At 37.9% G+C, this 26,994-nt stretch overlaps 1 protein-coding gene across 2 annotated transcripts in view; it reads left to right on the top strand.

Annotated features, from left to right (window-relative positions):
- The window catches only part of acp1 (acid phosphatase 1), a 32,386-nt gene extending 6,238 nt beyond the window's left edge, over positions 1–26,148 (top strand). For both annotated transcript variants that reach the window (XM_007239955.4, XM_007239956.4), the window contains exons 4-6: positions 6,055–6,116; positions 12,130–12,235; positions 25,725–26,148. In XM_007239955.4, the coding sequence (XP_007240017.1) occupies positions 6,055–6,116; positions 12,130–12,235; positions 25,725–25,802 (246 nt within the window). In that variant the 3' untranslated portion in view covers positions 25,803–26,148. The remainder of the gene's footprint in view (positions 1–6,054; positions 6,117–12,129; positions 12,236–25,724) is intronic.
- Positions 26,149–26,994: the final 846 nt, after the last annotated feature.

Below are 26,994 nucleotides of genomic sequence, written 5' to 3'. Positions count from 1 at the left end.
TTTCACCCCTAATGGAGATATTAGATTTCCATGGTGTTGTGAAAACTGATAAATAAGAGACCACTTAAAAATGATGAGTTTCTTTGATTTTACTAAATTGAAATTCTCTGGAATATAATCAAGAGGAAGATGGATGATCACAAGCCATCAAACCAAACTGAACTGCTTGAATGTTTGCACCAGGAGTAAAGCAGCATACAGTTATCCAAAAGCAGTGTGTAAGACTGGTGGAGGAGAACATGATGCCAAGATGCATGAAAACTGTGATTAAAAACCAGGGTTATTCCACCAAATATTGATTTCTGAACTCTTAAAATTTTATGAATATGAACTTGTTTTCTTTGCATTATTTGAGGTCTGAAAGCTCTGAGTCTTTTTTCTTATTTCAGCCATTTCTCATTGTCTGCAAATAAATGCTCTAAATTACAATATTTTTATTTGCAAACATAAACCTATGAATCAGAGAAACTAATTCAGAAACTGAAGTGGATCCCTCTATCTCTGTTTTTCTGTCTTTCTCTCTATTTTACTGCTCTTTTCAGTTTATCAGTTACACACACTATTATTCTCTGCCTTTCTCTCTCTTTACTGTCCCGAAATCAACTTTGACGGAGCCGTATTTCTTCACTGCCTCTGCCCTCTCTCCTCCGACCTCTCTCCATCTCCCTCTGTGTGTTCAGCCATTGTTGATCTGTTCAGTGAACTTCCTCAGGATATGTTCTGCTCTCGGTATTTTGGCTGACTCACCCAATTAGACTGGAACTGGATCATGTGTGTTCAGAACAGCACAGAAATCAGACAGCAGTTTCTACATCCACCACATGAGCGCTGGCCCTCACCCGAGCATTAATCACACGCACAGACCCGGCCTGTCACACAACTATTTCATCCTTAACTGCATGATTAATACAGTTATTCCCTGTATTAAGATTAATTTGAGTTAATTGTAGTTAATAGTGTTTATTATATTCTCAGATTTGACACTATAGAGTGTTTAAAAGCAGCAGGTTGTTGTAATTAAACAGAGTTTGTATTGCATGTAAAGGCATTCAGTCTCTGCTGCTACAGCTGCCCTGAAAGGTCAAACTGTGAAACCTTAATTAATAAAAAAGTGCCATTAATTATTTATTGCTCTAAAACGGTACATAGGCGTTCACTCTGATAGCTCTAATACAGCCCACACACATTATCCTTACCTTCACTCCAAACATTAAACCTTAAAATTAATCCTAACCACAGCTTCAATAATCCTAACCTTACATTTAACCCTAACTTTACCTTAACTCCAAATACTAAACCGTAAAAATGAATCCTAACCACAGCTTCAATAATCCCAACCCTACATTAAACCTTAAAATTATTCCTAACAACAGTTTCAATAATCCCAACCCTACATTTAACCCTAACTTTACCTTAACTCCAAACATTAAACCTTAAAATGAATCCTAACCACAGCTTCAATAATCCCAACCTTACATTAAACCTTAAAATTAATCCTAACAACAGCTTCAATAATCCCAACCCTACATTTAACCCTAACCTTACCTTAACTCCAAACATTAAACCCTAAAATTAATCCTAACCACAGCTTCAGTAATCCAAACCCTACATTTAACCCTAACCTTACCTTAACTACAAACACTAAACCCCAAACTGTTACCTTTAAATCTAAACCTAACCTTACAGTCCCAAACTCAATTTTAGATTTAACTGAAATCTGACCTTTATTTTAACTTGATTTTAACCATAAGGAGGCCATGCAGTTACCTCGTATTTACTCCTACCCCAAATGAAAAGAAGTAAAGGAAGTTCTGTTAAAGCTGTTGGTGTATTTCTTTTCAAGGTCTATTTAAGGCTCTTCAGTTTTTTTCCTGCTAATAAAGTTTGATTTTGTGGGACAAAGTAAACCCAATAGTAATAAAAGCCTTAATTTAAAGCCTTAGTGTTTGATATTATATGCACTCCTAGCACTAGAGGAAAAAAATCTCAAACCTCTTTTAAAGCCCAGTCAGGCAAAAGAATAAAATAATAATAATAATAATAGTAATAGAAATACTGTGATATACCATGAAATCGTCAGAATCCTGAACAAGTTTGTGATATACATTGTTTGTTTGATGTTCATGCCATCCAGCACTATTTATAGTCTTTATTACCTGCTTATAAACCCATACAGTAGCTCTGTAGAGCTTCAGCCCGGAGCTCAGTTCCAGGTCACGACTCCACATCCTGTAGTCCTGTCACCAGCGCTAATGCCTCACACTGGGCTGAAGCCATTTACCTCTCCTCCACACACTCCACCCTTCCACTGTCACTCACTGCTTCCAGAGCGGTGGGCGGGGGGGTGGTAGATCATCCTCCAGGGACCTGGTTCAGCCGAGGCCAAGGAGAGCTGAACTCCTGCTGAACTTTGCTGTGTTTAAAACACACACACACACACACACACACACACGTGTATTTCTAGAGTTTCTGTCAGGATTATTGACAAACGCTTTAAACCTTTAAACCTTTACAGAAAGGCTTCTTTGGTTCTTTTGGGTTATCTGATCTGAAGAACCTCTGATTGATGGGTTCTCTTAAAAGAACGATTTTCTTAAAGTGGCAGTCTGCGTTATTTTGTTTTCTAAACTAAAAGCAGAAGCATTAAAGCATGAAATATTGTGTTTAATAGTACCAGTGTGCTGAAACGACCTTCCCTGCTACGCCTAATATTATACACGGCAAAAAACGAAATCTCAGCAAGTAAAATGACTTTTTGTCTTACTAAGCATTGTGTAAGTGTTAGATTATTTTGCTTATTTTAGGGATAATTATCTTAATAATTCTTACTTAGAATTCTTACCTTATTTTAAGTAATTTGAACTCAAAATAAGCAAAATCAAGCAGCAATCAAGTTATTCTGATTCTTGTGTCCAAAAACAGTGACTTTTTTGCTTGATTTAGGTGTTACTTCACTCCTTTTGAGACTTTGCCATTGCTTTTTGTAAAAAAATCTTACTAAGAAAATTTTGCTTACCCAATTGGCAGATTTGTTTTGCTTAATATACATATATTTGTCTTAATTTGCATATATTTTGTCTAGTTTTTGCCAATGGATTTTTTGCAGTGTATTATTTCTAAAAACTGGGGTGTTGGGTCTCTCTTCGCGGGAGTTCTTCTGGCCACGTCACGCGTCTTTACGTACTTGCGTCACACGTTCAGCCTCTAAAAGAGGATCCGGTGAAATACAATTATAATGATTAAAATAATAAAAATACAAAGGCAGTTTGTAATGATCTCTCATTGCCATAACTTTCAATGATGCAGTGATTCACGCTATCCAAAAATAATAACCTACATCTACTAGAACTTCTACTAGAAACATGCTCTAATATGGTGCTTCTTTTGTAATTTTACAGTTAAATAAATACTAGGGTAGCACTGTTTGACAAGGTAGTACAACTCGACAGAACACCGGCTCAGTTTTACCGAGCTCGAGCAACTGGTGGAGCAATGGAGACTTCAGAAGGGAAAGCTCAGAGCTCAGCAGCTTAACTAATTCACCCATAGTAAAACCAAAGTGTGTAGTTGAAGTGAAGTATCTGACTGAGCGCTCTCTCCCTCTCTTTCTCTCTCTCTTTCTCTCCCTCTCCCTCCATCTCCCTCTCTCCCTCTCTCCCTCTCTCCCTCTCTCTCTCTCTCTCTCTCTCTCTCCCTCTCTCCCTCTCTCCCTCTCCCTCTCTCTCTCTCTCTCTCTCCCTCTCCCTCTCTCCTTCTCTCTCTCTCTCTCTCTCTCTCTCTCCCTCTCTCCCTCTTTCTCGCTCTCTGACTAAACATAACCTGGAATCTAAAAGAGGATCCTGCTCAGTTTTAGTGAACGAGAGCTTCTGGTGGAGCATTGGAGACTTCAGAAGAGGAAACTCAGAGCTCAGTAGCTCAGTAACTCATTCACCCATAGTAAAACCAAAGAAACGAAGGAGTGAGATTTCTGACTGAGCTCTCTCTCTCTCTCTCTTTTTCTCTTTCTTTCTTTCTTTCTTTCTCTCTCTCTCTTTCTCTGAGTGAAACATAACCTGGAATCGGATTTATCCGCTCTGAAAGAAGACCGCATCACAGTTAAAATGGCCAGTTTAAAAATGATTCGTCCGCATGCTCAGTGCAGTTACCCATTCTCACCAGAGATGGCCCTAAATCCCCCAAAACCAAAGACGTACGAACATCAGCTGTAAAGGAAGTAAATCATAGTGAAAGAACGTAATGTGAAGGAAAAAGTAAACGTTCTGTCCCAGTTCTAGGTTTGTCCAAGCCAAGAACCATCCAGAAGCATCTTTCAGTGCAGGACTTCATTGAAGAGACTTTTATCGCCGCTCGTTTCGCTGCCGTCCAATCGGCTTTTCCCCCTTTTTAGTGGAATGAAAAATTCTCATCATGACCCTTTGCTCGACTGTCTCGTGTGAATAATGTCCACTGTTGCTCAACTTGTGCACATACACACACACACACACACGTGCACGTGTACACAGCCACAGATGTGCTTTGATCCATTTCATAACTCCTTGTGCTTTGAGTGAGGGGAGTGAACGTTCGTTCAGACACAGAGACGGAGACTGCAGCCCTCCCCTTCGCTAAAGTCAGCTGGCACACAGCCAGAGGAGCGCTGCATGCTCAGAGCATCTGAACGTCGGTCTGGAACTGTGTTCACATTTATCATGTAAAAAAGGGCTTTTTGCCATGCTGTGTTAGTAGGGCTGTGACTAGTGACTGTTTTAGAACTTAACTATTATTTTATTTGATTATTTTATTTTCTATTAGTCGATTAGTCATGATTATTTTGGTCATGCATTATCAGATTATTTTGTGTTTCCTGCATCTTCAGAGCTGAACTTTTTAGGGCTCAAGACCCTAAAAACTACACGAGTTGGACAATGAAACTGAAACACCTGTCATCTTTTTAGTGTGGGAGGTTTCATGGCTAAATTGGAGCAGCCTGGTGGTCAATCCTCATTAATTGCACATTGCACCAGTAAGAGCAGAGTGTGAAGGTTCAGTTAGCAGAGGTTTTGCTCAAAATACAGTATTGCAATGCACACAACATTATGGGTGACACACCAGAGTTCAAAAGAGGACAAATTGTTGCTGCACGTCTTGCTGGAGCATCTGTGACCAAGACAGCAAGTCTTTGTGATGCATCAAGAGCCACGGTATCCAGGGTAATGTCAGCGAGATACCACCAAGAAGCACCAACCACATCCAACAGGATTAACTGTGGATGCTGTAAGTGGAAGCTGTCTGAAAGGGATGTTCGGGTGCTAACCCGGATTGTATCCAAAAAACATAAAACCACGGCTGATCAAATCACGGCAGAATTCAATGAATGAGAACTTCAACTCTCCTGTTTCCACCAGAACTGCCCGTCGAGACAATCAATTATTGTTGTCTAAAACCAGATGTTTCATTTTCCTTGTCCAACCCCTGTACATTAACGTAAGCATTACAAAGTACTAGTGCATCACAAACATTTTAATACCATTGAAAAGTTACTTTATTTCAGTGATCTATTTTAAGTGTTTATTTCTTTTATTGTTAATGATCAAATGATTGTTAAAAATCAGTGTTTCAGAAAATTAGAATGTTATTTAATTAAGACCAATTGGTAATTTTGACAGTGTGTGCAGTGTGCCAAGTCCTGCTCAAAAATGAAATCCACATCTCCATAAAAGTTGTCAGCAGACGGAAGAAGCATGAAGTGCTGTAAGATAAAGACTTTGGGCTTGATAAAACACAGTGGATCAACACCAGCAGATGACATGTCTCTCCAAACCATCACTGATCATCAGTAAATTTTACATTTTATTTGTAAATCAAGGGAGAAATCAGAGTCTGGAGGAAGAGTGGAGAGACGCACAGTTCAAACTGCTCGAGGTCTAGTGTGACGTTTCCACCAATCAGTGATGGTTTGGAGAGACATGTCATCTGCTGGTGTTGAGTTTTTTGACTTCTGGTGAATGAAAGTGAAATATGGCGTGTTTACCTTTCTCTCATTGCTGTTCTCTTTGCTTTGCTCGTTTCTGTTAGGTGACGAAGGAGGACTTTGCATCGTTTGATTATATTCTGTGTATGGACGAGAGCAACCTGAGGTATGTGGGTCTATTTTTCTCTTTTTTTTTTTTTTTTTTGGCCGGATGCCTGTATGGAGTGGCGTGTTCTTAAGTCTGTTTACTGAAAACGCTCTCAAATGGGAAACGTGCACTTAAGCAAACATCTGCCACCCATTTGGGCAAGCTTGGACGAGGCTTGGCTGAGTCTTGGCTTTGCTCGCTGCGATTATCATTGAAGTGCCTTAAGAGCCTCTGTTCTGTAGAATAGGGGTCCTGACAGAGAACCTGAAACCAGGACTTGAGAAGTAGGTGGTCTGTTTCTGCTTGCTGGGTTTATTTTTCATTAAAAACAATGCTAAAGTCGGCTATTTTAATTTTACATCCCACCTTAAATGATACAGCAGCTATTATTTGGCACTAGTATACAGTAACAGTTAAATGTTGGAACACCTTAATTTTTTCCTATATTGTAAATGAATTCTAAAGTCATCCAAACTACAAAGGAACAAACCAAAATACCTAAAATAGCATTAAGTTGGCTCTTATCTGAGATGCTGAGGCTTGGAACTTATCCTGTACAACAGAGGAAACGTTTGCTCTTCCTTTCCCGGGGCGCTCCTGATGAGAGCCAGTTTCATCATTACGTTTAAGATGATCTTTGTGATTTGCATCATTTGGCACTAGTATACAGTAACAGTCAAATGTTTGAACACCTTCTTTTTTCCCCCCTACATTGTAAATGAATACTAAAGTCAGCCAAACTACAACAGAGGAAACTTTTACCTTCTTTTCCCGGGGCGCTCCTGATGAGAGCCTGTTTCATCATTACGTTTAAGACGATCTTTGTGATTTGCACCATTTGGCACTAGTACACAGTAACAGTCAAATGTTTGAACACCTTCTTTTTTCCCCCCTACATTGTAAATGAATACTAAAGTCAGCCAAACTACAACAGAGGAAACTTCCTTTCCCGGGGCGCTCCCGATGAGAGCCAGTTTCATCATTGCGTTTAAGACGATCTTTATGATTGCACTTAAGAATCGTTTTTTTTTTTTTTTTTTTTTTTCTGATGGAGTATTTTTTTCTGTATTTAGTTGAGTAGTTTTTCTATAATATGGATTAGAACATTACTCAACCAACTCTACCTCTTCACAACTTTACAACTGATGATCTCAAACACTTTAATATTGTGAATGTGAACCGTCATTTGTAATTCGTCTCTTTGAGAAGAAAGCAGAGCTTCATTACTAAATCTGTACAGCAGATTCTGGCCCCAGTCTCTCCTTAAACTAATTGCTGATGTTGAGCAAGGAGGGCTGAACCAAATCTGAAATGACTGATCCCAGACGAAGGGCTTTGTAGCAGCAGAGGCTCCTGCATCTCGTCCAACCTCTAGCTAACTGTAAGGTCACGTAACGGACGCATGCGGTACACATGTCCATTGCTCCTAATGCTCTGCTTCCATTTATACACGTCTGTAGTTTATAGAATAAAACAACAACTGTACAACATTTCTCCCAAATTCCAAATATAAAAAATATTGTCATTTAGAGCATTTATTTGCTGAAAATAAGAAATGGCTAAAAAAACAAAAAGATGCAGAGCTTTCAGACCTCAAATAATGCAAAGAAAACAAGTTCATATTCATAAAATTTTAAGAGTTCAGAAATCAATATTTGGTGGAATAATCCTGGTTTATAATCACAGTTTTCATGCATCTTGGCATCATGTTCTCCTCCACTAGTCTTACACACTGCTTTTGGATAACTTTATGCTTTAGACTCCTGGTGCAAAAATTCAAGCAGTTCAGTTTGGTTTGATGGCTTGTGATCATCCATCTTCCTCTTGATTATATTCCAGAGGTTTTCAATTTGGTAAAATCAAAGAAACTCATTATTTTTAAGTGGTCTCTTATTTTTTTCCAGAAATGTACAGTACTGTGTAAATGTTTTAGGCAACTGTGTGAATTTAAGTAAAGGAAAAGCTTCTTATATGTGCAGTAAGTGTTTATTAGCTCAGTAAAACACATTACAGCATTACAGTAAATACAAACAGCTATAAAAAAAAAAACCTTGAAACATCTCCTTATCTCTCCTCCTCATCTGAGTTTAATAGAGTTATTTCTAGTTCTCCTCATATTAATCAACACCTGGTTTGGTAAATTACTGGTAAATGTGGTAAATCAGGTGAGCTGCTGACGGAACTGAACATAATAATATACACATGCTGGCTGAGAGAAATCATCCAGGAGAAATCTGGAATCTCTACACTTTGTTCTTCAGCTCGGCTCTGATAGAATTCTATCCATAACAAATTATACTTTAACTCTTTTACCCTCTCCTATTATACTTTAACTCTTTCACCCTCTCCTATTCCCCCAATTGTGGCTCCATCATGTCTGCTACAAAACTTGAGGTGTCAATCCTCCACTATCTCTGACCATTCATCTCTGCAGGGACCCAGACTGTTAACTGACCACTTGCCTCTGCAGGGGCCCTCATCGTTTATATGCTAATTTGAACCCCCCATTAAAGTGACCACCCTGCAGTGTTCAAAGTAGGATTCAATGTATATAATGTCCCCTCAAAATATCCCTAGTCAGATTGGTTCTGATCGACTGTGAGCTGTACCCATACTCTCTGTGTGTGTGTCAATAAACTCAAGTCAACTCTGAAGCTGTCTCCTGACTGAATCGGACACCTGGTTCCTGAAGGCCGAATTTCTAACAGCTCACAGGATATAACATACTTAGTTAAAAATGAGAATTCCTTGTTACGTTTTACTGTATGTATGTTTATTTGCATCTGTTCAAATCATATGTGGTGCTTTTTCAGGTGAAAACACTCATATTGCACACTACTGGATATACAGCTCATGTGGTTGGCCTAGAAGGGGTCAAAGTTAGACCAAGTCAGTGCATACATGGCTGAGAACTAGAGGCAGGATGGGGTTTTTCTCTCAGTAATGGGGCAGTTTGGTGAGGATAATGTCTGAATCACATGTTCCTAATAGATCTGCTGCTTCTTAAGCTGCTTACTGAGTTCTTTAGATTCTTGTCCTTCAGCGTGTGGAGGCTTACTCCTCTGCTCCTGTTCTACAAGACTATCTGAGGCGGGGCAAGTTCAGAAATGTTCCTAACCTTCCTAACCTGCATCTATAAACTTCTGCTCCTCAAAAACGAAAATCTAGGATGTTCTGGAAGTTTAGTTCTGATTACAGATATGATCCCAAGATATGTCGTATTTTGTCTGGTCAGCTTACCTCAAACACATAGTCGTTGTCATTTTTTCGCCTTATATATATAATAATCAAACACAGTGGATCAACACCAGCAGATGACATGTCTCTCCAAACCATCACTGATTGGTGGAAACTTCACACTAGACCTCGAGCAGTTTGGACTGTGTGTCTCTCCACTCTTCCTCCAGACTCTGATCCCTTGATTTACAAATGAAATGTAAAATTTACTGATGATCAGTGATGGTTTGGAGAGACATGTCATCTGCTGGTGTTGATCCACTGTGTTTTATTATCAAGTCTAAAGTCAGTGCAGTTTTATTTTCCCACAAAATCTTACAGCACTTCATGCTTCCCTCTGCTGACAACTTTTATGGAGATGCAGATTTCATTTTCCAGCAGGACTTGGCACACTGCCCACACTGCCAAATGTCTGACCAATTGGTCTTAGTTATATAATATTACAATTTTCTGAGACACTGATTTATTATTTTTTGTATTGGCTATAAGCCATAATCATCAACAATAACAGAAATAAACGCTTAAAATAGATCACTCTGTGTGTTTAATACATCTATATATAATATATGAGTTTCACATTTTGAACTGAATTACTGAAATAAAGTAACTTTTAAATGATATTCAGATTTTTTTAATAATATCTGCACTTAAAAATAAGTCAGTGTTATTAAGGGTGCGTCCATTAGGGATGGGCCATATCGTATCGTACGCAATAATATCGGCAACATTTTTTAATATCGTGAACGGGGTACTACTTTTTTTCCTGTTTTTTTTTTTTTTTTTTTTTTTAAGCAATAGAAAGATTCACACTTCTCATTTCTCATTATATATCTACTAGAGACTAGAGATTATATCTGTCCAATATTATTTATTTTACTTTAATCTTTTAATATAAAGATATTTGGAGTGCATTATTAGTATCATGACATTCTGGATCATTCACTTTGACTGTTAAAATTCTTTTTTTTTATATATATCTTATTTTTTAATATCTTAGTTAGAGGTGTGCCTTATATTGTATGCAATAATAAAATACATTTTTTAATTTTTTTTGCAGTAGTGTATTCTTGATTTTTTTTTTTTTTTAATTCAGTGTTTTGTCATATAGACAAATATATAGAGTATCGTTATCTCAAAAACACGGAAATATCTTGAAATATCACCCTAGTTTCCATATACTATGTAATAAGTTGATGACAACATAATTATCATGACAGGCGTTCATGTTTATATTAATAAATTAAAATACACTTTTTCTGATACAGAATTTTTGTAAAGGATTTTCTCCATTTCTATTGTTCCAGCAGATCAAAATGTGTTTTATATCTAAACCATTTCTAGAGTGATTTCTAGACTGGTAGCAGCTCATAAATCTATTCTATATATATTCTACATCGCTGTGAGCCTGTGAACTCAGTTTAGAGCCAGAAGAACATGTTCCGTTCCTCTGGTTCTAGTTAAAACATAATTAGCAGTGTTCTGAATCAGCTGGAGATGTTTAATGGTCTTTTTGGGAAGTCCAGTTAAAACAGCCGCACAGTAATCAATCCTGCTGCAGATAAAAGCGCGGATGAGTTTCTCTTGATCTGGGATTTGATATCAGCGATTTTCCATCAACATCCATCCTGAAGCACATCTCCCAGAGGAGCGCTTTTTGGTCACTGGTCAACTGTGGTGTCGATACTTTTTAGAGGGTAAGTGGAGCAGTAATGCAGATTTATTGGTTACATGAACTCGTGAAGTCTCCAGCACACGCTCCACCCACAGTCCATCTTGTGTGACAGTGACTCGGTCTACAGCAGAGTTACTGATAAGAACCGGGACTTTCCTGCTGTCCAGACCAGCCCTGCTCTCAGCAGATAGCAGGACAGTGAGTCTAAGCTCCTGATACTCATAAGTGGGATCTTAGAACTGATGTATGATAATGGATTTTTAGATATACAGTACCTCAAGAACGTATACTATGCAACAGAGTCCTGATGAGTGCCAGTTTCATCCTAACATTTGGTGGGGTTTTGCAGTGACTGCACTTGAGGATTCTTTCAAAGTTCTTGAATTTTGTTTCAGATTGACTGAAATAATATATTTTTTCTTTATTTAGTTGAGTAGTTGTTGCTTTTCATAATCTGGATTAGAACGTTACTCAAATAGAGATATTCACTGTATACCTGTAACTCTACCTCTTCACTACTTTACAACTGATGCTCTCAAACACTTTATTAAGAGACAAGAAATTCAAATAATTAACTCTTGACAAGTTCAGCACAGCTGTTAAAAGGCCACTATAAGTCTGTATGAAAAAGGCTGTTAAAAAAATGGTAGGTGTAGTTTGAGAGGGGCGCTGGGTAAAGTATGGGTTTTGAGGCGGGGCAGTTGTTTTTAAAGATTCATTTTGTGATTTCAAAAATGCACTCATTTGTAACAAGGTGTATCTCCCTCATTTTTTTTAAATAGTACGCACCAAACTGTACATATATTTATGTGCCTTTTCTACAAGTTCTGTGCAATTTTTCTACTGTTTGTGTAATTGCAAAATACCCTTAGTTTGCCACGCCTTAAAAGACAATGCAAGGTGATTGAGACCAGTGGGACAAATGCATAGTATAACAGGACTTTAGCTCTATGTTCCACATCAGGAAATGCAGAAATGCTTTCTGATTGGTGTTATCAGATATAATAAAAGAGGCAGAGTAAACTTATAGGTGTGGTAAGAATGTTCTTTTGACCTAAGCTCATTCTGCAGAATGCTAACGGTCACAAAATGCTAAAAATGGCTCGACTTTTGTTCTTTCAGGGACCTGAACAAGAAGGCGAACAGCGTAAAGAACAGTAAAGCCAAGATCGAGCTGCTCGGCTCCTACGACCCTGAGAAACAGCTCATCATCAAAGACCCGTACTACGTAAGTCTGCACACCTGAACACATGCACACGCTTACAGTCCTTACATCCTCTTTCTGTAGACCAGCCATGTATACTGAGATGCCAGTTAGCAATTGTACAGAAGCTCTTAAATAAATTAATCAGTAGTATATAGAAGATTCAACAGAAGATTCAGCTTTTGCTTTTGCACACCTCAGGCGACTCTGTTTGTGGCGTGCTTGCAGAAATGGCTTCTTTCACATCACTTCTCCTTGTGCAAAGTGCGCTGTATTGTTGAGCGATGCACAGTGACACCATCTGCAGCAAGATGATGCTGCAGCTCTTTGGAGATGGTCTGTGGATTGTCGTGATATGAAAAATTCCATATCCTGATATATGATTTTTCTCATATCGCCCAGCACTAATTCATGGTATGAGTGCTCTGATCAGGTGCGAAACTCAACATATCATTATTCTGCATCCAGACATTCGGTGTAATGTAGTAGCCCTGACTTTAATCTGCCCACAGTGATGGATTTTCCAAAGTCTGCAAGGAGATAAAGATCTTTAGAGTCTTGATGAGCTCAGGATCAGAGCAGCTCTGGTGCCGTTCCTCCACATATGAATCGTTAGCCTTTGCCCTGACTGATGGTGAGCTTTTGAAGAGCCACTTGTGGCTACAACCCCAGCTAGGCTTTTTTTTTTTGGGGGGGGTGTTGGACTGAGAGCTCTGTAATGTTACTCCTGAGAGCTGTTTAGGTGTTCCCCTCAATCCTCTTCAGCTTTCCTGTAACACTGAGATCACCACTGCTCAACAACAGATGGGTATAAGCTGAATATCAGCTGGAGAAAGCTCGTTCACTGTCCTTTACTGAGTGAATCTTCTCTCAGGGCCTAATGATCACATCCCGCTGTGTTTATTGGACACTTTTATTGGATATTTCATATAAATGTTGACACATTCTATCCTGTTCTATCCTGTTGAGGCGGGGACAGTGATTGGAGGGGTAAAACATGATTGTGTGTAAGTGTGTGTGAGTGTGTGATGAGTGAGTGTTTTTGATTGTGGACAGAAGGGAGAAACTTTTCAGGAATGTGGTTTGGGGGTTTATGCAAGCTGTTTGTTTGGTTTCATGCATTGCGATAATAAAGCAATAAATCATGTCATGCGTCCGGCGCAGTCCAGAAGAAAGGAACGCGAGATAAGAACCGGGGGATTTGTGTGGTCCCTGAACGCTCTGAGCAGAGGTTCTATGTTCTGTTAGATTATGATACTGTGATTTGTAACTATAGCAGAACTCATTGGTGCAGAATACAACCATTATATACAGCTCCCCTCCAAAAGTATTGGAACAGTGAGGCTGATCCCATTGCTTCTACTGTAGACTGAAAACAATTGGGTTCGATAGGTTGTTACTGATGTGATTAACAGTTATATTTCTGTCATCAACTGCTGTGGTTTTTCTTGCTCTACCTGTTCATCACCTGTAATGTAGTACACCAGTGACGACTTTCTTCTTGAGGACATTCCAAACTGCTGTTCTGTCTATATTGTCTCTGGACAATATTTGTGATATTATTTTTGGGCCGTATTGCTCACCATGTTGTACAATATTCAGGACCCTACAAGATAGACCACAGACCACAGATCAGCCATTATTATTATTATTATTATTTGGGTGGTGGGTCATTATTATTCTCAGCACTGCAGTGATTAGCACTGATTAGCATGGTGGTAGTGTATGAGGTGTTAGTGAGTGTTGAGCTGGTGGTACAGTGAGTGGATCAGATACAGCAGTGATTAGCAGTGATTAGCATGGTGGTGGTGTATGAGGTGTTAGTGTGTGTTGAGCTGGTGGTACAGTGAGTGGATCAGATACAGCAGTGATTAGCAGTGATTAGCATGGTGGTGGTGTATGAGGTGTTAGTGTGTGTTGAGCTGGTGGTACAGTGAGTGGATCAGATACAGCAGTGATTAGCAGTGATTAGTATGGTGGTGTATGAGGTGTTAGTGAGTGTTGAGCTGGTGGTACAGTGAGTGGATCAGATGCAGCAGTGATTAGCAGTGATTAGCATGGTGGTGGTGTATGAGGTGTTAGTGTGTGTTGAGCTGGTGGTACAGTGAGCGGATCAGATGCAGCAGTGCTGTTGGAGTTTTTAAACACTGTGTTTAATCATCACTCACTGTCCTTCACTCTATTACACACTCCTACCTACAGCTGCAACACCCTGTAGATAAAGTAAAATCAGAGACAGAGGATCTGAATCTGCTGCTGCACAGTTTACAGTGTTCATCATCCTCTAGTCCTTTAACAGGGTCACAAGATGCTGCCTACAGGACACTGCCCACGGGACGCTCCTCACAAAGCGCTCCTCATAGAATGCTGCCCACAGTACACTTGAAGTTTTCTCATTCTAGGAGCTCCAAGTGGTCAAGCAGGCTGAGTGCTGCATATGATCAGGAGATCGTTGGTTCGAATCCTGTTTATGTAGCTTGCCATCAGCTACCAAAGCCCTGGGAGTGCACGGTTGGCCTTGCTCTCTCTGGGTGGGTACAGTAGATGGCGCTCTTTCCCCTCATAACTCCTAGGGTGATGTGGATCAGCAGAAGGCTGCGTCTGTGAGCTGATGTATCGGAACCCAGTCGCTGCACTTTCCTACGAGCGTTAGCACTGTGATGCTACTCGGCAATGCTACATCATCAGCAGCAGTTCAAAAAGAGGCGGAGTCTGACTTCACATGTATCGGAGGAAGCGTGTGCTAATCTTCACCCTCCTTGTGTGTTGGGGCATCACTGGTGATGGGAGGATGGGTAATTGGTCGTGTAAATTAGTATTTTCAGTCCAGCAGTGAGACTAAGGTGTTTAAAAACTCCAGCAGCACTGCTGCATCTAATCCACTCACTGTACCACCAGCTCAACACACACTAACACCTCATACACCACCACCATGCTAATTGATGTTCCTGTAGTGCTGAGAATGATAATAGCTGCTCTGACACCAATACGTTGGAATCCAGAAAGTTGGGCAATATTTCAGGGGACAAAAACGTATGTGCTTTATCAGAAACACACTGTTTCTGCTGGTGTGTGTGTGTGTGTGTGTGTACACTGATCTGACTTGGCAGTGTGTTTGATGAGAGCTCGTAGTGGATCGTGCTCTGGTTAGACAGCAGCACAGTGTGTTTTGCTGGTTGATGGATGTGTGGCTTGTTTATTTCTGCCAGGGAAGATGTATTAGTGTTTAAATACAGTTTAGCGGTCTCGAATAGAGACTTAACTGGGTGTGTCGCAACAAGCAAGACACACTACTGAACACTCTGCCTGCAGCACTGAACACACTTAGAGTAGTGCTTGGACAACGTGATCAGTCGTTGTACTTACGCCTCATAGCGTTATTAAGGTTTTAGGACATTTTGATAGAATGATCCTGGGCTTATTTGGGGGAGGGGCTTATTATTATCACGGGTTTGCTTTTACACAGAAAAAAAATCCAAATCTCAAACTATGGATTGTTAGTAGGGCCTAGGTTTAACTGTTCATCGCTTTTCGTTTATGCTTGCCTGGATAAGGCACTTTCACTCACTGATGGACTGTCAGTGAAAAGTCTGGAAAAGCTTGGAAAAGTCATAGAAAAGTCATGGAATTTGAAAATAGAAAAAATTTCCAGGCCTGGATAAGTTTTGGAAAAATAAAAATACCCAGAGTATTAGTAGTTTATTAATAGTATTAGTAGTATTAATAGTTTGTTTCCGTTTATTGAATGTTTTGGGCTAAAAAAAATAATAAAAAAAATATATATATATAAAAAAAATATATATATATATATATATATATATATATATATATATATATATTGGATGAATCTGTCATATCTCTTTGCATTAGCTAGCTGTCTATGTAAATGCTATTCAGACTGGAGTTTTATCAGCTTTAACTATAACTGTAAATTTACTCAGTAGAATAAAATGCTGATTTAATGCTGTCAGGCTTCATTCAGACATATATACGGCAGATGTGCAAAATACGCAGAAATATGCATGCTATTCAGCTAGTAAAACATAACTATTTCAAAGTATTTTCAATTAATTTTATCGCGAGATATAGGCCTACCATGATCAGTTTTGACATGATTTTTTATTTTTTATTTTTTGCCATGTCTGTACTGATTAAATCATAATTAAAATAGTCTGTGAAGGCATGAAAAAGTGCTGAAAAATTTATTTGTTGAAAAGGGTATGAACTAGGGGTGGGCGATATGGCTCTAAAATAATATCACGATATTTCAGGGTATTTTTGAGATAACGATATACTAGGCGATATAGGAAAACAGAAATAATTCGTTAATTTCAGGAATATAGTATAAGAGTATAACAGCATAATCATAATGTGGCAAAATAAATAATATAGCATAAAATAATATAATGCAGCAAAACATATTGCAGAAGATTTAGTGCATGCATATAAACTGCAAACTAAAACAATTATACAATAAATACACTTAAAGCTTCACAGTAAATAATAGACTACTTTTAAGACAGAACATCTCTATTATCACGATATGGAGTTTTAATATCATGATATTTCTGTGTCACGATATATTGTACACAATATAATATTGGCCACCCCTAATATGAACCCTGCTTTAATTATTCTGTGCAGCCAATAGCACTCAAGCAACATGCTTATAGTTTTAGCAGTATTGATGATAAATTAATTCTTAATGCATGGTCAACAGCAGTATTGGCCATTTACAGCCTGTCTCAGGTTGATTTGAAGAAAAGGTAAATAACTGTGACGTTTCTTTTCTGGCAGTGTGATTTCTGTGTAGTCAGCATTTACGATAATGTGTGCTTTTCTCCATACTCTCATTTTACAAGAAGAAAACAAAACAGAACAGTGCAGTTGTTTTAGGACGAGCTGTAACAGGTTTATAAGACACGGTTCCAGTATAAAGTATCAGCACTCAGGAGCTTTATTAGCAGGCAGTGCTGGAACCCCATTGCTTTAGTTGAGATTTTCTCTTTTTCTCTTGTTCTCCAGTGTTATTCTGTTTCTGCTCTAAAAGGAGTCATGCAGATGAAACTGTAAGTCATAGAGATGTGAAACACGGTCCCAGGGCCCTGCAGGGCTTATGCAGGCCACACCCATTAATTGCTGAATAATTTTTTTAGCTGAGAAATCAAGCCTAAGACCAGGTTCGTAGATCATGAAAATCAGTGTCTCAGAAAATTAGAATATTATATAACTAAGACAAATTGGTACTTTTGTCAGTGTGTGCAGTGCGACAAGTCCTGCTGGAAAATGAAATCCGCATCTCCATAAAACACTGCACTGACTTTGGACTTTGATATTATAACACAGTGGATCAACACCAGCAGATGACATGTTTCTCCAAACCATCACTGATTGGTGGAAACTTCACACTAGACCTCGAGCAGTGTGGACTGTGTGTCTCTCCACTCTTCCTCCAGACTCTTATCCCTTGATTTACTTTAAATGAAATGTAAAATTTACTGATGATCAGTGATGGTTTGGAGAGACATGTCATCTGCTGGTGTTGATCCACTGTGTTTTATTATCAAGTCTAAAGCCAGTACAGTGTTTTATGGAGATGTGGATTTCATTTTCCAGCAGGACTTGTTACACTGCACACACTGACAAAAGTACCAATTGGTCTTATATATAATATTTTAATTTTAATTTTTTTATCAAGTCTAAAGTCAGTGCAGTTTTGTTTTCCCACAAAGTCTTACAGCACTTCATGCTTCTTCCCTCTGCTACTGACAACTTTTATGGAGAAGCAGATTTCATTTTCCAGCAGGACTTGGCACACTGCCAAAAGTACCAGTTGGTCTTATTTTTCTAATATAGATTTTCTGAGACACTGATTTAAGCCATAATCATCAACAATAAAATGAATAAATGCTTAAAATAGATCACTCTGTGTGTAATACATCTGTATATATATATATATATATATATATATATATATATATATATATATATATATATATATATATATATATATATATATTTTGTAAGATGTAAGTCCATACACACTGGTGGAAACTATTAAAAAATCAACTAGTTTAATTGGATAAATCTTTTTTTCAACCTTGTCCACACTCAGCTTAATGGTGAAAAGTGCTCTTTACACAATATTTCAAAACCACTTATTCCCTGGTAAGAAAACTGATGTCAGGGGCTTCACATCACTATAATCTATAGCTGTGGTGTCACTATGATGGCGTACAATTAAAAATAAATTATATGTAAGAATTGCATTTCTGATGGACCTGGAGGCGAGATGTAAATCAGCTTTTTAGCACAGAGACAGTTGTCTGGAGCTTGTAAACGCTATGTCCGATTTTGACACAAAGTTATGCTCTCATAAAAACACCAGACTGTAACATAACCTGTCAATTTTGACGAATGTGCGTGTCTACAGGGTGCAATAATAGCTAAATATCTGTAAATGTAACCATTCTAACACTTAAAACCAGGATTTACAGCAGCAGCTTGATATGCCTCTGGTGAGCAGTCTGAAATAAAAAAAAAAACTTTTATAGTTCCATTGAAAACTGAGGCGGTTTGAGGCCTTTTTAGAAAGCTGAAGGTGAAAAAAAAAAAAAAACTTACTGGTGCTTTCATTGGGTGGGCTTCATTGGGCTGGAATTGCTTGGACCCCTTTTATTGCCGCTCACAGCCATGTTTGACTTATTGCAGATGTAAATATCTCCTATGTGATTGGCTGCTTCTGTATATTTGAAAACATATTGAATCTAAAAAAGGTGAGCTGTTTTTTATATTCAATATTTTTTTTTTATTAAGAGCCCGAGCCCGATTTAAACGCAACATTTTTCTGTACATAAAGCATTGAAACTAAGCTTTTTAAAAAAACATTTTTGTGCTGTTTGAATGAGAGAAATCTGTTCAGAATGATGTTAATTAACATTGCAGCACTGAAGAAGCATAGACCCCTTAAATGTTTATTAAGAACAGATCTTCAAAAGATTAAAACACAAAGAATGTAAACAATGATTAAATCATCAGTAAATTAGGCTACAAGAATGATGTCTGAATGACTTCCCTCTGATCTAATATAATTTAACAGGGTTTAAGAATAGAACATACATTTTAAACAAACAAACTTTTTATTATTTAGCATATAGCCTATTTCCCAATTTCCGTTTATTGTAAACCAACATTGTAAAACAAGCATTTGTCTAGAAACGGGACTGGCTCTCTGGATCTGCAGATGGACAAAGCTCATTGTAATAACTCCCATAATTGTGTGTATTACAGGGCACAGCAATTCTATCTCATTATGTTATTGTGTGTCTATATCATGTGACCCTAAACAGAAATACAAACTGCTGCTTCAATTGCCATTATTGCCATAATTAAAGGTCTCATTACATTGTTTATTCATTTTAAAATGTCTAGTTGTGGTCTCTAGTATGAATGAATGCTATGTGAGCTATTTTTTGTGGGAAAAAAAGTGATCAGGTGTTTCTATTTAGCCCTGCTTTAGATCACTGAATTAGTGGTCTCTGAAGAAAACAGGATTTTGGCTCTTGCTCATGAATATTCATACATGCAAACATATCGCCTCTGATTGGCTAACAGCACTGCAGCAGGGAACGCCTACCTGCCGCCTTTTTTTTTTAGAGAGAGAGATTCAGACTTAGTTGTAAAGAATTAGCGCTGAGTGCTAGGTAAAGTTAGATAGCTAACATTAACTAACTTGTGTAAACAGAGCTGTAAGCTCTTTAGCTGACGAGAGTGTCCGCTCTGCTGCAGCCCTGCTTGACGTACGGGTTAACGTACATGCGTGTGCTTTTTTCTGACCGACTATTTGTTCTGAGAATTTCTTTATTTAGCTACTGCAGACAGTGGAGGTTGAGGAAGAGTTTCATGTGCAGTAGGGGTGTCACGATTTCGATCAAAATTATGTCATGGTCTCGAGCCTTGAACTCAAAAAGAGGGTGCGCAAGCATGCACGCTACACAAATGGCGCAGCACACTGTAGCTCAAAGAGCAGCCCTTTCTCCAGAGAATGTGGACATTCTCATCTTCTTAAAGAAAAACTTGAAGTATAAAAATAACAGTTTTTTTTGTCTAGCCTCAAATATCTTAATAGTTTTGGTACCTTACGGAGCATCTTTCTCTCAGATAAAGTTAATAATATATCTTTGTTAAAGAAAAAAACTTCTCATTCTCAGTGACCGAAAAAGTCTTAGTCTTATTTTTCATGTTTAACTGTTATAGTAGGATAGAGTTCAGTTTGTTAAGGCTCTAATTGTTCTATTATTTTTTACATGACTTTTCCTGTATTTTTTATTATTTATTTTGTTATGTTGCACATTGCTGTTTTAGTAGTGCACACTGCTGCTACCAAAAAAAGCCACTAGATGGCAATACATATATATCTTAATTAAATTATTTAAATTTGACCATTAGTGCCTAATGTGGTGTATTACAGATCACTTGTATCACTTTGCATCACTTATATCAAGCCCACCTTTTGAAATAAGATATTGTAAATTTGATGAATCAAACCAATGACTGACCATAGACTAATCTAAAACTGGCATAGGCCTCTCTGCTGTAAAAAAAGAAAATTGAGAATCGAATTGTGACGTAAAACTCAGAGACCTACTATATTTCACAAACAACAAGAATAAGTGAATTTTAGCGGAAGGAGACCTTTAACTCCAACCATTTTTACCAGTGAAGTTTATTGTAAATGTGAGATCTCGGTCTGACCTATTCCGAGTAATGTTTATTCATACACTCATAACACTCATAAACCTAAACCACAATTATTTCTCCCATCATTGTTTCTCTCGCAGCCTAAAATTCAGAGGCACCAGATTTTTGTCATTTTTCTGCACATTCTGTTCTTGTACCTCCGAGTACAAGAGATACTGCGACGTCCGGCGTTATTAATCATCCAGAACAGAGTGATGATTAACCACTTACGATCACAATGATACGACAATGGTAATTTGTGTCCACTTGTGTTAAATAAACTGGCCTTTATGGTGAGGAACAAAAGCAGCGGTCTTCAGGACATGTGTCACATGGCTTTAGTGTGTTGACGTCGGTGTGCTTTGGACCATGTTTGTAGAGGTAATTAGAGTACATGTAGCACAAAAAATTGCAACCTTAAAAACAATGCATCACATCATGTGGTGAGTGGTATTAACTCAATTATATGCATGAAAAAAAATGAATAAAAACAATAGTTGCACCCAGTAGGAAGTGTCGGAATGCAATGTTATTCAGAAAGAACATAAAAATGACCAGGAACAATAAATAACTAAACATTAAGAAAAATCTCTATATAATATTTATTGAGCTACACATACAGTAATGGTGTGAAATGCATGTGTAATTCTGCAACATGCCAGATGTTCCAGCATGGAGTAGTAGAGGATCCTAATGGAGAGCTTGTAGGGTTTGTAGGTGGTTGCTGTGGCATTCCAAGTGGATGCTGTGGTGTTCTCATGGCATTCCAACTGGTTGCTTTGGTGTTCCTATGGTGTTGCCAGTGGTTGCTGTTGAGTTCATATAGTATTCCCGGAGGGTGCCGCCGCAGTGTTCATATGGTATTCCCAGTTGTTGCTCTGGTGTTCATATGCTATTCCAAGTTTGTTGTTGTGGGGTTCATATGCTATTCCAAGTTGGTTGCTGTGGTGTTCATATGCCACTCCAGGTGGGTGCTGTGGTGTTCATATGCCATTCCCAGTGGTTGTTGTGGGGTTCATATGCTATTCCAAGTTGGTTGCTGTGGTGTTCATATAGTATTCAAGTGGGTGACGTGGGGTTCATATGGTATACCGAGTGGGTGCTGCTGTGGTGTTCATATTGTGTATCCCTGGTGGTTGAGATGGCATTCATATGTTATTCCCAGTGGTTGCTGTGGTGTTCATATGGTATTCCCAGTGGTTGGTGTGGTGTTCATATAGTATTCCAGGTGGGTGCTGTCGTGTTCATATGCCATTCCCAGTGGTTGTTGTGGTGTTCATATGGGATCCCAAGTTTGTTGCTGTGGTGTTCATATGCTATTTCAAATAGGTGTTGTGGTGTTGCTAAGTGGATGCTTGATTTGCACTTCAGTGTGGCGATATGATTGTTGTGGTATTTCAGGCAGTTGCCATGATGTTGCTTTGTGGTTGCTAGAGTGCTGTTAGGTGGTTGCTAGGCAGCCGCTATGATATGTTCCATCACTTATTATCACTTAAGGTTGTAGAAAAGTGTTATTCAGCAGTTCTTTATCTGGTGAAGGATCTCCTTAGTGACCTGGTGGTTACTCAGCAGAGGAACTTGGAAATACTTCAGTAGATTTAGAGGAAAAAGTTTAATTACAGCTAATTTTAGACGTAGCATTGATGTAATGACTCTAAGACACTCATACAGACGTTATATATGAGAATATTTGTCAAATTAGTCATGTTAAGATAATGATCTCATGTTTGGCCCCCTCAGCCTGAGTGTATCTCATCTCTAAACAAGATAAATCAGACAGGAAGAGAATGTGAAGGAGCTTTGAGCTAAGAAATTGAACATTGAAGCTTTTAAATGGTTCTTTACACTTTTACACCTCTTTAGCAAATAAGACTCTTTGTGCAACCAAAAGTGGTTATTATTCTGTGGCAGACTTCAAAAGAATCCTTTGTAGTACCATTATTCTTAATAGTTACTTTTTGGATAGGTAAAAAGAATATTTAGGGACTGAGGTACCATTACAGAGGATGTCAGTTAGTACAGACATCAAAATGTATACTGTATTTTTCACACTATAAGGAGCACCAGATTATATGATGCACCATCAGTGAACGTCTATTTTCTGGTATATTTTCATACACAAGGTGCACAGGATTATAAGGCGCATTATGCAACACTAGTAAGGAACAGGGGTGTCGAGGCCTGTAAAGCTAAGCTAAGTAAACACAACTGTTATTCTTAAAACAAACAAAAAAAGTCAAACGAGCACTGGATGTGAGTAAAGCATTTCATTTTATTTACAGTAAACATAGATTTGCAGATTTCCATTAAGTCTAGCCAGTTAGCATCTCGATGTCGCCCGACAGCGCTACACTGAGGAACCCTGAGTGTTCCGGTAACCCAGGGTGATATTGGCTAGCGGTTCATCCCACGTAGAAAAAAAACATTCAGAATTTAATTAAAAGAACAATTTCTTCAGCTGTTAAGCATGTGGGTGGATTGATCATGCTTTGGGCTTGTGATTGACTGACCTTCATTTCTTAAAGTAATTTTTTTCTCTTTTCTTAGTTGAGTAGTTCTTGCTTCTCATAATCTGGATTAGAACATTACTCAAATATTCACTATTCACTGTATACCTGTAACTCTACCTCTTCACCATTTTACTTTAACTGATGCTCTCAAACACTTTATTAAGAGACAAGAAATTCAAGTAATTAACTCTTGATGAGTTCAGCACAGCTGTTCACTAAAAGCTTGAATTCCAGGTGACTCTACCTCATAAAACTGACTGAGAAAATCCAGACAAGATTTGTAAAACTGTCTAAACTAAACAAGAGGTGCTACTGTGAATAATCTAAAATATAAAACATATTCTGGTTTGTTTAACACCTTTTTTTGAATGACTTTCTACAACGGAGAAAATTTAAGGTGTGTTCAAACTTTTGACTGGGACTGTATATTTCTCAGTGTATATTTATTTTTTTATAATGAGAATATGACCTTAGAATATTCTCTTTCTCAGGAGGTGCAGTTCATGTGCAGATATGACAGCGCAGGGAATTCTGGACTACATGATTAATTATGATAATTGTATGATTTTCTAATATTAAACTGTATATGTTTGGAGAGAGCGAGTCTGGGTTTACTCCCACCGTCCACTTCTCTTCACACAGAGCGCATTTCTCCTGAGATTTTCAGGCCAGTGTCCAACAGTAACATCTACTCCATCCATCCCGCGGCAGAGCTCACTCTACAGAGAGAGGAGCACAGTGATGAACTCTAGTCCTGATTGTATTTGGCTTAAATGTGCCTCTCTTAAGCAGAAATAAAATGCTGCTGCTCTGCTTCCAAGCAGAGCCCATCGTCGTCGTCGTTGTGGTCGTTCAGACTGAACATGTTTCGTATTCAGACTGTCTGGATGCGGCTTGTCCAGAAAATACTCCAATCCTTCACTGAGATTTGGCGAGTTGGATGCATGTCGAGGACAGTGCAGCTGTTACAGTGTTCAGGTCACAGTGAGCAATGAGGTACGTTTGAAGACAAAAAAAAAAAAAAAATACAGAATTTAATTAAAAGAACAAATTTTCAGGATGTAAGAAAATAGAAAGAATTTTAATAGACACACACTCTTCTTTGCATATTCTTATACTAAAACATTTTATTTATTTATTTATTTATAGTATAAATCAGTGTAAATCATGCCATAGAGGGTTTATATATATATATATACGTATATATATATATATATATATATACGTATATATATATATATATATATATATATATATATATATATATATATATATATATACACATATATACAAAACTCGGAAAAAGATATTGAGACCACTTCAGTTTCTAAATTCCAAATATAAATATTGTCATTTAGAGCATTTATTTGCAGAAAATGAGAAATGGCTGAAATAACAAAAAAGATGCAGAGCTTTCAGACCTCAAATAATGCAAAGAAAACAAGTTTATATTCATAAAGTTTTAAGAGTTCAGAAATCAATATTTGGTGGAATAACCCTGGTTTTCTTGGCATGTTTTCCTTCTCCACCAGTCTTACACACTGCTTTTGGATAACTTTATGCTGCTTTACTCCTGGTGCAAATTTTCACAAGCAGTTCAGTTTGGTTTGATGGCTTGTAATCATCCATCTTCCTCTTATATATATATATATTCCAGAGGTTTTTAAGTGGTCTCTTATTTCCATGTATTGCTTTTCTGTTGTTCTATTATAATACAGTATACTGCAATAAATTGAATAGTAACCCCAGTGCATCCAATGCCAATACACAGCCCTAGTTTAAACAAGAAATACTGACTGCCAATTGGCTAGAGTAGTGACCCGTCTAAACCCACAATAAGTGAACTCAGAAATCTGCCTTTCTGAATGAGCAATTTCAGTGATTATTAGCTTGACATGCTCTTTATAACTCTGTAAACACGGCGTCCAGTCTGTGTGAGACAGACAGACAGACAGACAGACAGAAAGCCATCTGTTCACTGTATGTTAGTCTGAAGGAAAGCTTGGCTAGAGTTTACCCCTGCTTTACCCACATGTTCCTGATTTGAGAGAGAGATCAGAATTATCTATCCAAGGATAGCGTGATTGATTTGTGTGAGGCTGGAAGTCCAGTCATATTAATGGCTTTAAATCCGAGCGTGGAGCAGCGCTGCTAGGAATGCGCCTCACGCCTATAAAAAAACTCAGGGGATGAAAGAGAGAAAGAGAGACAGAGAGAGCGCATTTTCTGATGCATTTTTTTTCTTCTTTGTTCTTGTGTTGCAGGGAAGTGATCAGGACTTCGAGACGGTGTATGAACAGTGTGTAAGATGCTGCAAAGTCTTCCTGGAGAATAACCCCTAACACTCGTGTTGTCCACACACACACACACACACACACACACACACACAGCCACAGCTTCCTTCCATCATGTGCAATTCTGAGTATTGCAGTATGGGCAGCCCATGCCTCCCATCAGCTGCTCACCATGCACTGTACCATCAGCTGTACACGTAAATACAGAAATCTGCACAAATCTGCTGTGTGAGAGATTCTGCGTCTTAACTGTACGATATAAACTGTAGTTTCATGTCATTTTAGTGCTTATTCTAAGAATCTGTAAGAATCTGCTGTTGACATGCTGACCTCTGCCTCTGTTAAACTGAAGGGAATCAAAACCAGTCAATAAAAATCAACCAAAACACAGAAATACGTTTTTATTCATTTTTTCTGTGTGAGTGTTCTTTATCATAATCATTTGAGTTGGTAAGTTAAGGTATAATTTATTGGGGATGCACAATATACAGTACCAGTCAGAAATTTTGACACACCTTCTCATTCATTGATTTTCTTTATTTATTTATTTTTTATTTTTTGACATTGTAAAAGAAAAAAAAAAATAATAATAATAAATTAAATACTGAAGCGATTCAGATTATGAAGGAACACATACTGAATCATGTAGTAACTTAAAATTACTGTTAAACAAACTAAAATACTCTGTGGAGGTTAGGTGCTCTCATCTGTAGAGCTGTTAACTTGCTCTTCCTTTCCTGGGGTGGTCCTGATAAGTGCCAGTTTCATCAAAACATTTTTAATGGTCTTTGCGACTTTGCAGATTCACCGGCCTTCATATTTTCTTTTTTTTTTTTTTTACATATTTTTTATATAAACAATTTTTTTGTGATAGTGATATTCTTGGCAATATGAAAGAACATCAATTAATTTCAGAGGGAATATTACTAAAAATACTATAATTTTTTATAATAAAATAAATTAACTTTTGTAATTTACTTAAGCAAATTACCAAAACTAGTAAGTATATAGTGTAACAAAATAAAATGTAGTAATACAACAAAAATAAAATAATACAACCATACAAATCAAGAGCATATTTTTTTTATTTATTTATTTATTTTTATCGTGTCTCATTCCGGGGCAGCAGTAGTGTATTGGATCGTGACCCTGCCGACACAGGTTCGATCCCACGTGACTAGCAGTGTGTTTATTTATTTAATTCCTTCCTTTTTTCTTGGGTTTACCTGCTTTGAATGAA

Source organism: Astyanax mexicanus, chromosome 13, assembly GCF_023375975.1.
Source record: "Astyanax mexicanus isolate ESR-SI-001 chromosome 13, AstMex3_surface, whole genome shotgun sequence".
Lineage (NCBI taxonomy): Eukaryota > Metazoa > Chordata > Actinopteri > Characiformes > Acestrorhamphidae > Astyanax > Astyanax mexicanus.
The sequence above is the reverse complement of the archived record's forward strand: the minus strand, read 5'-3'. Positions and strand labels throughout refer to the sequence as shown.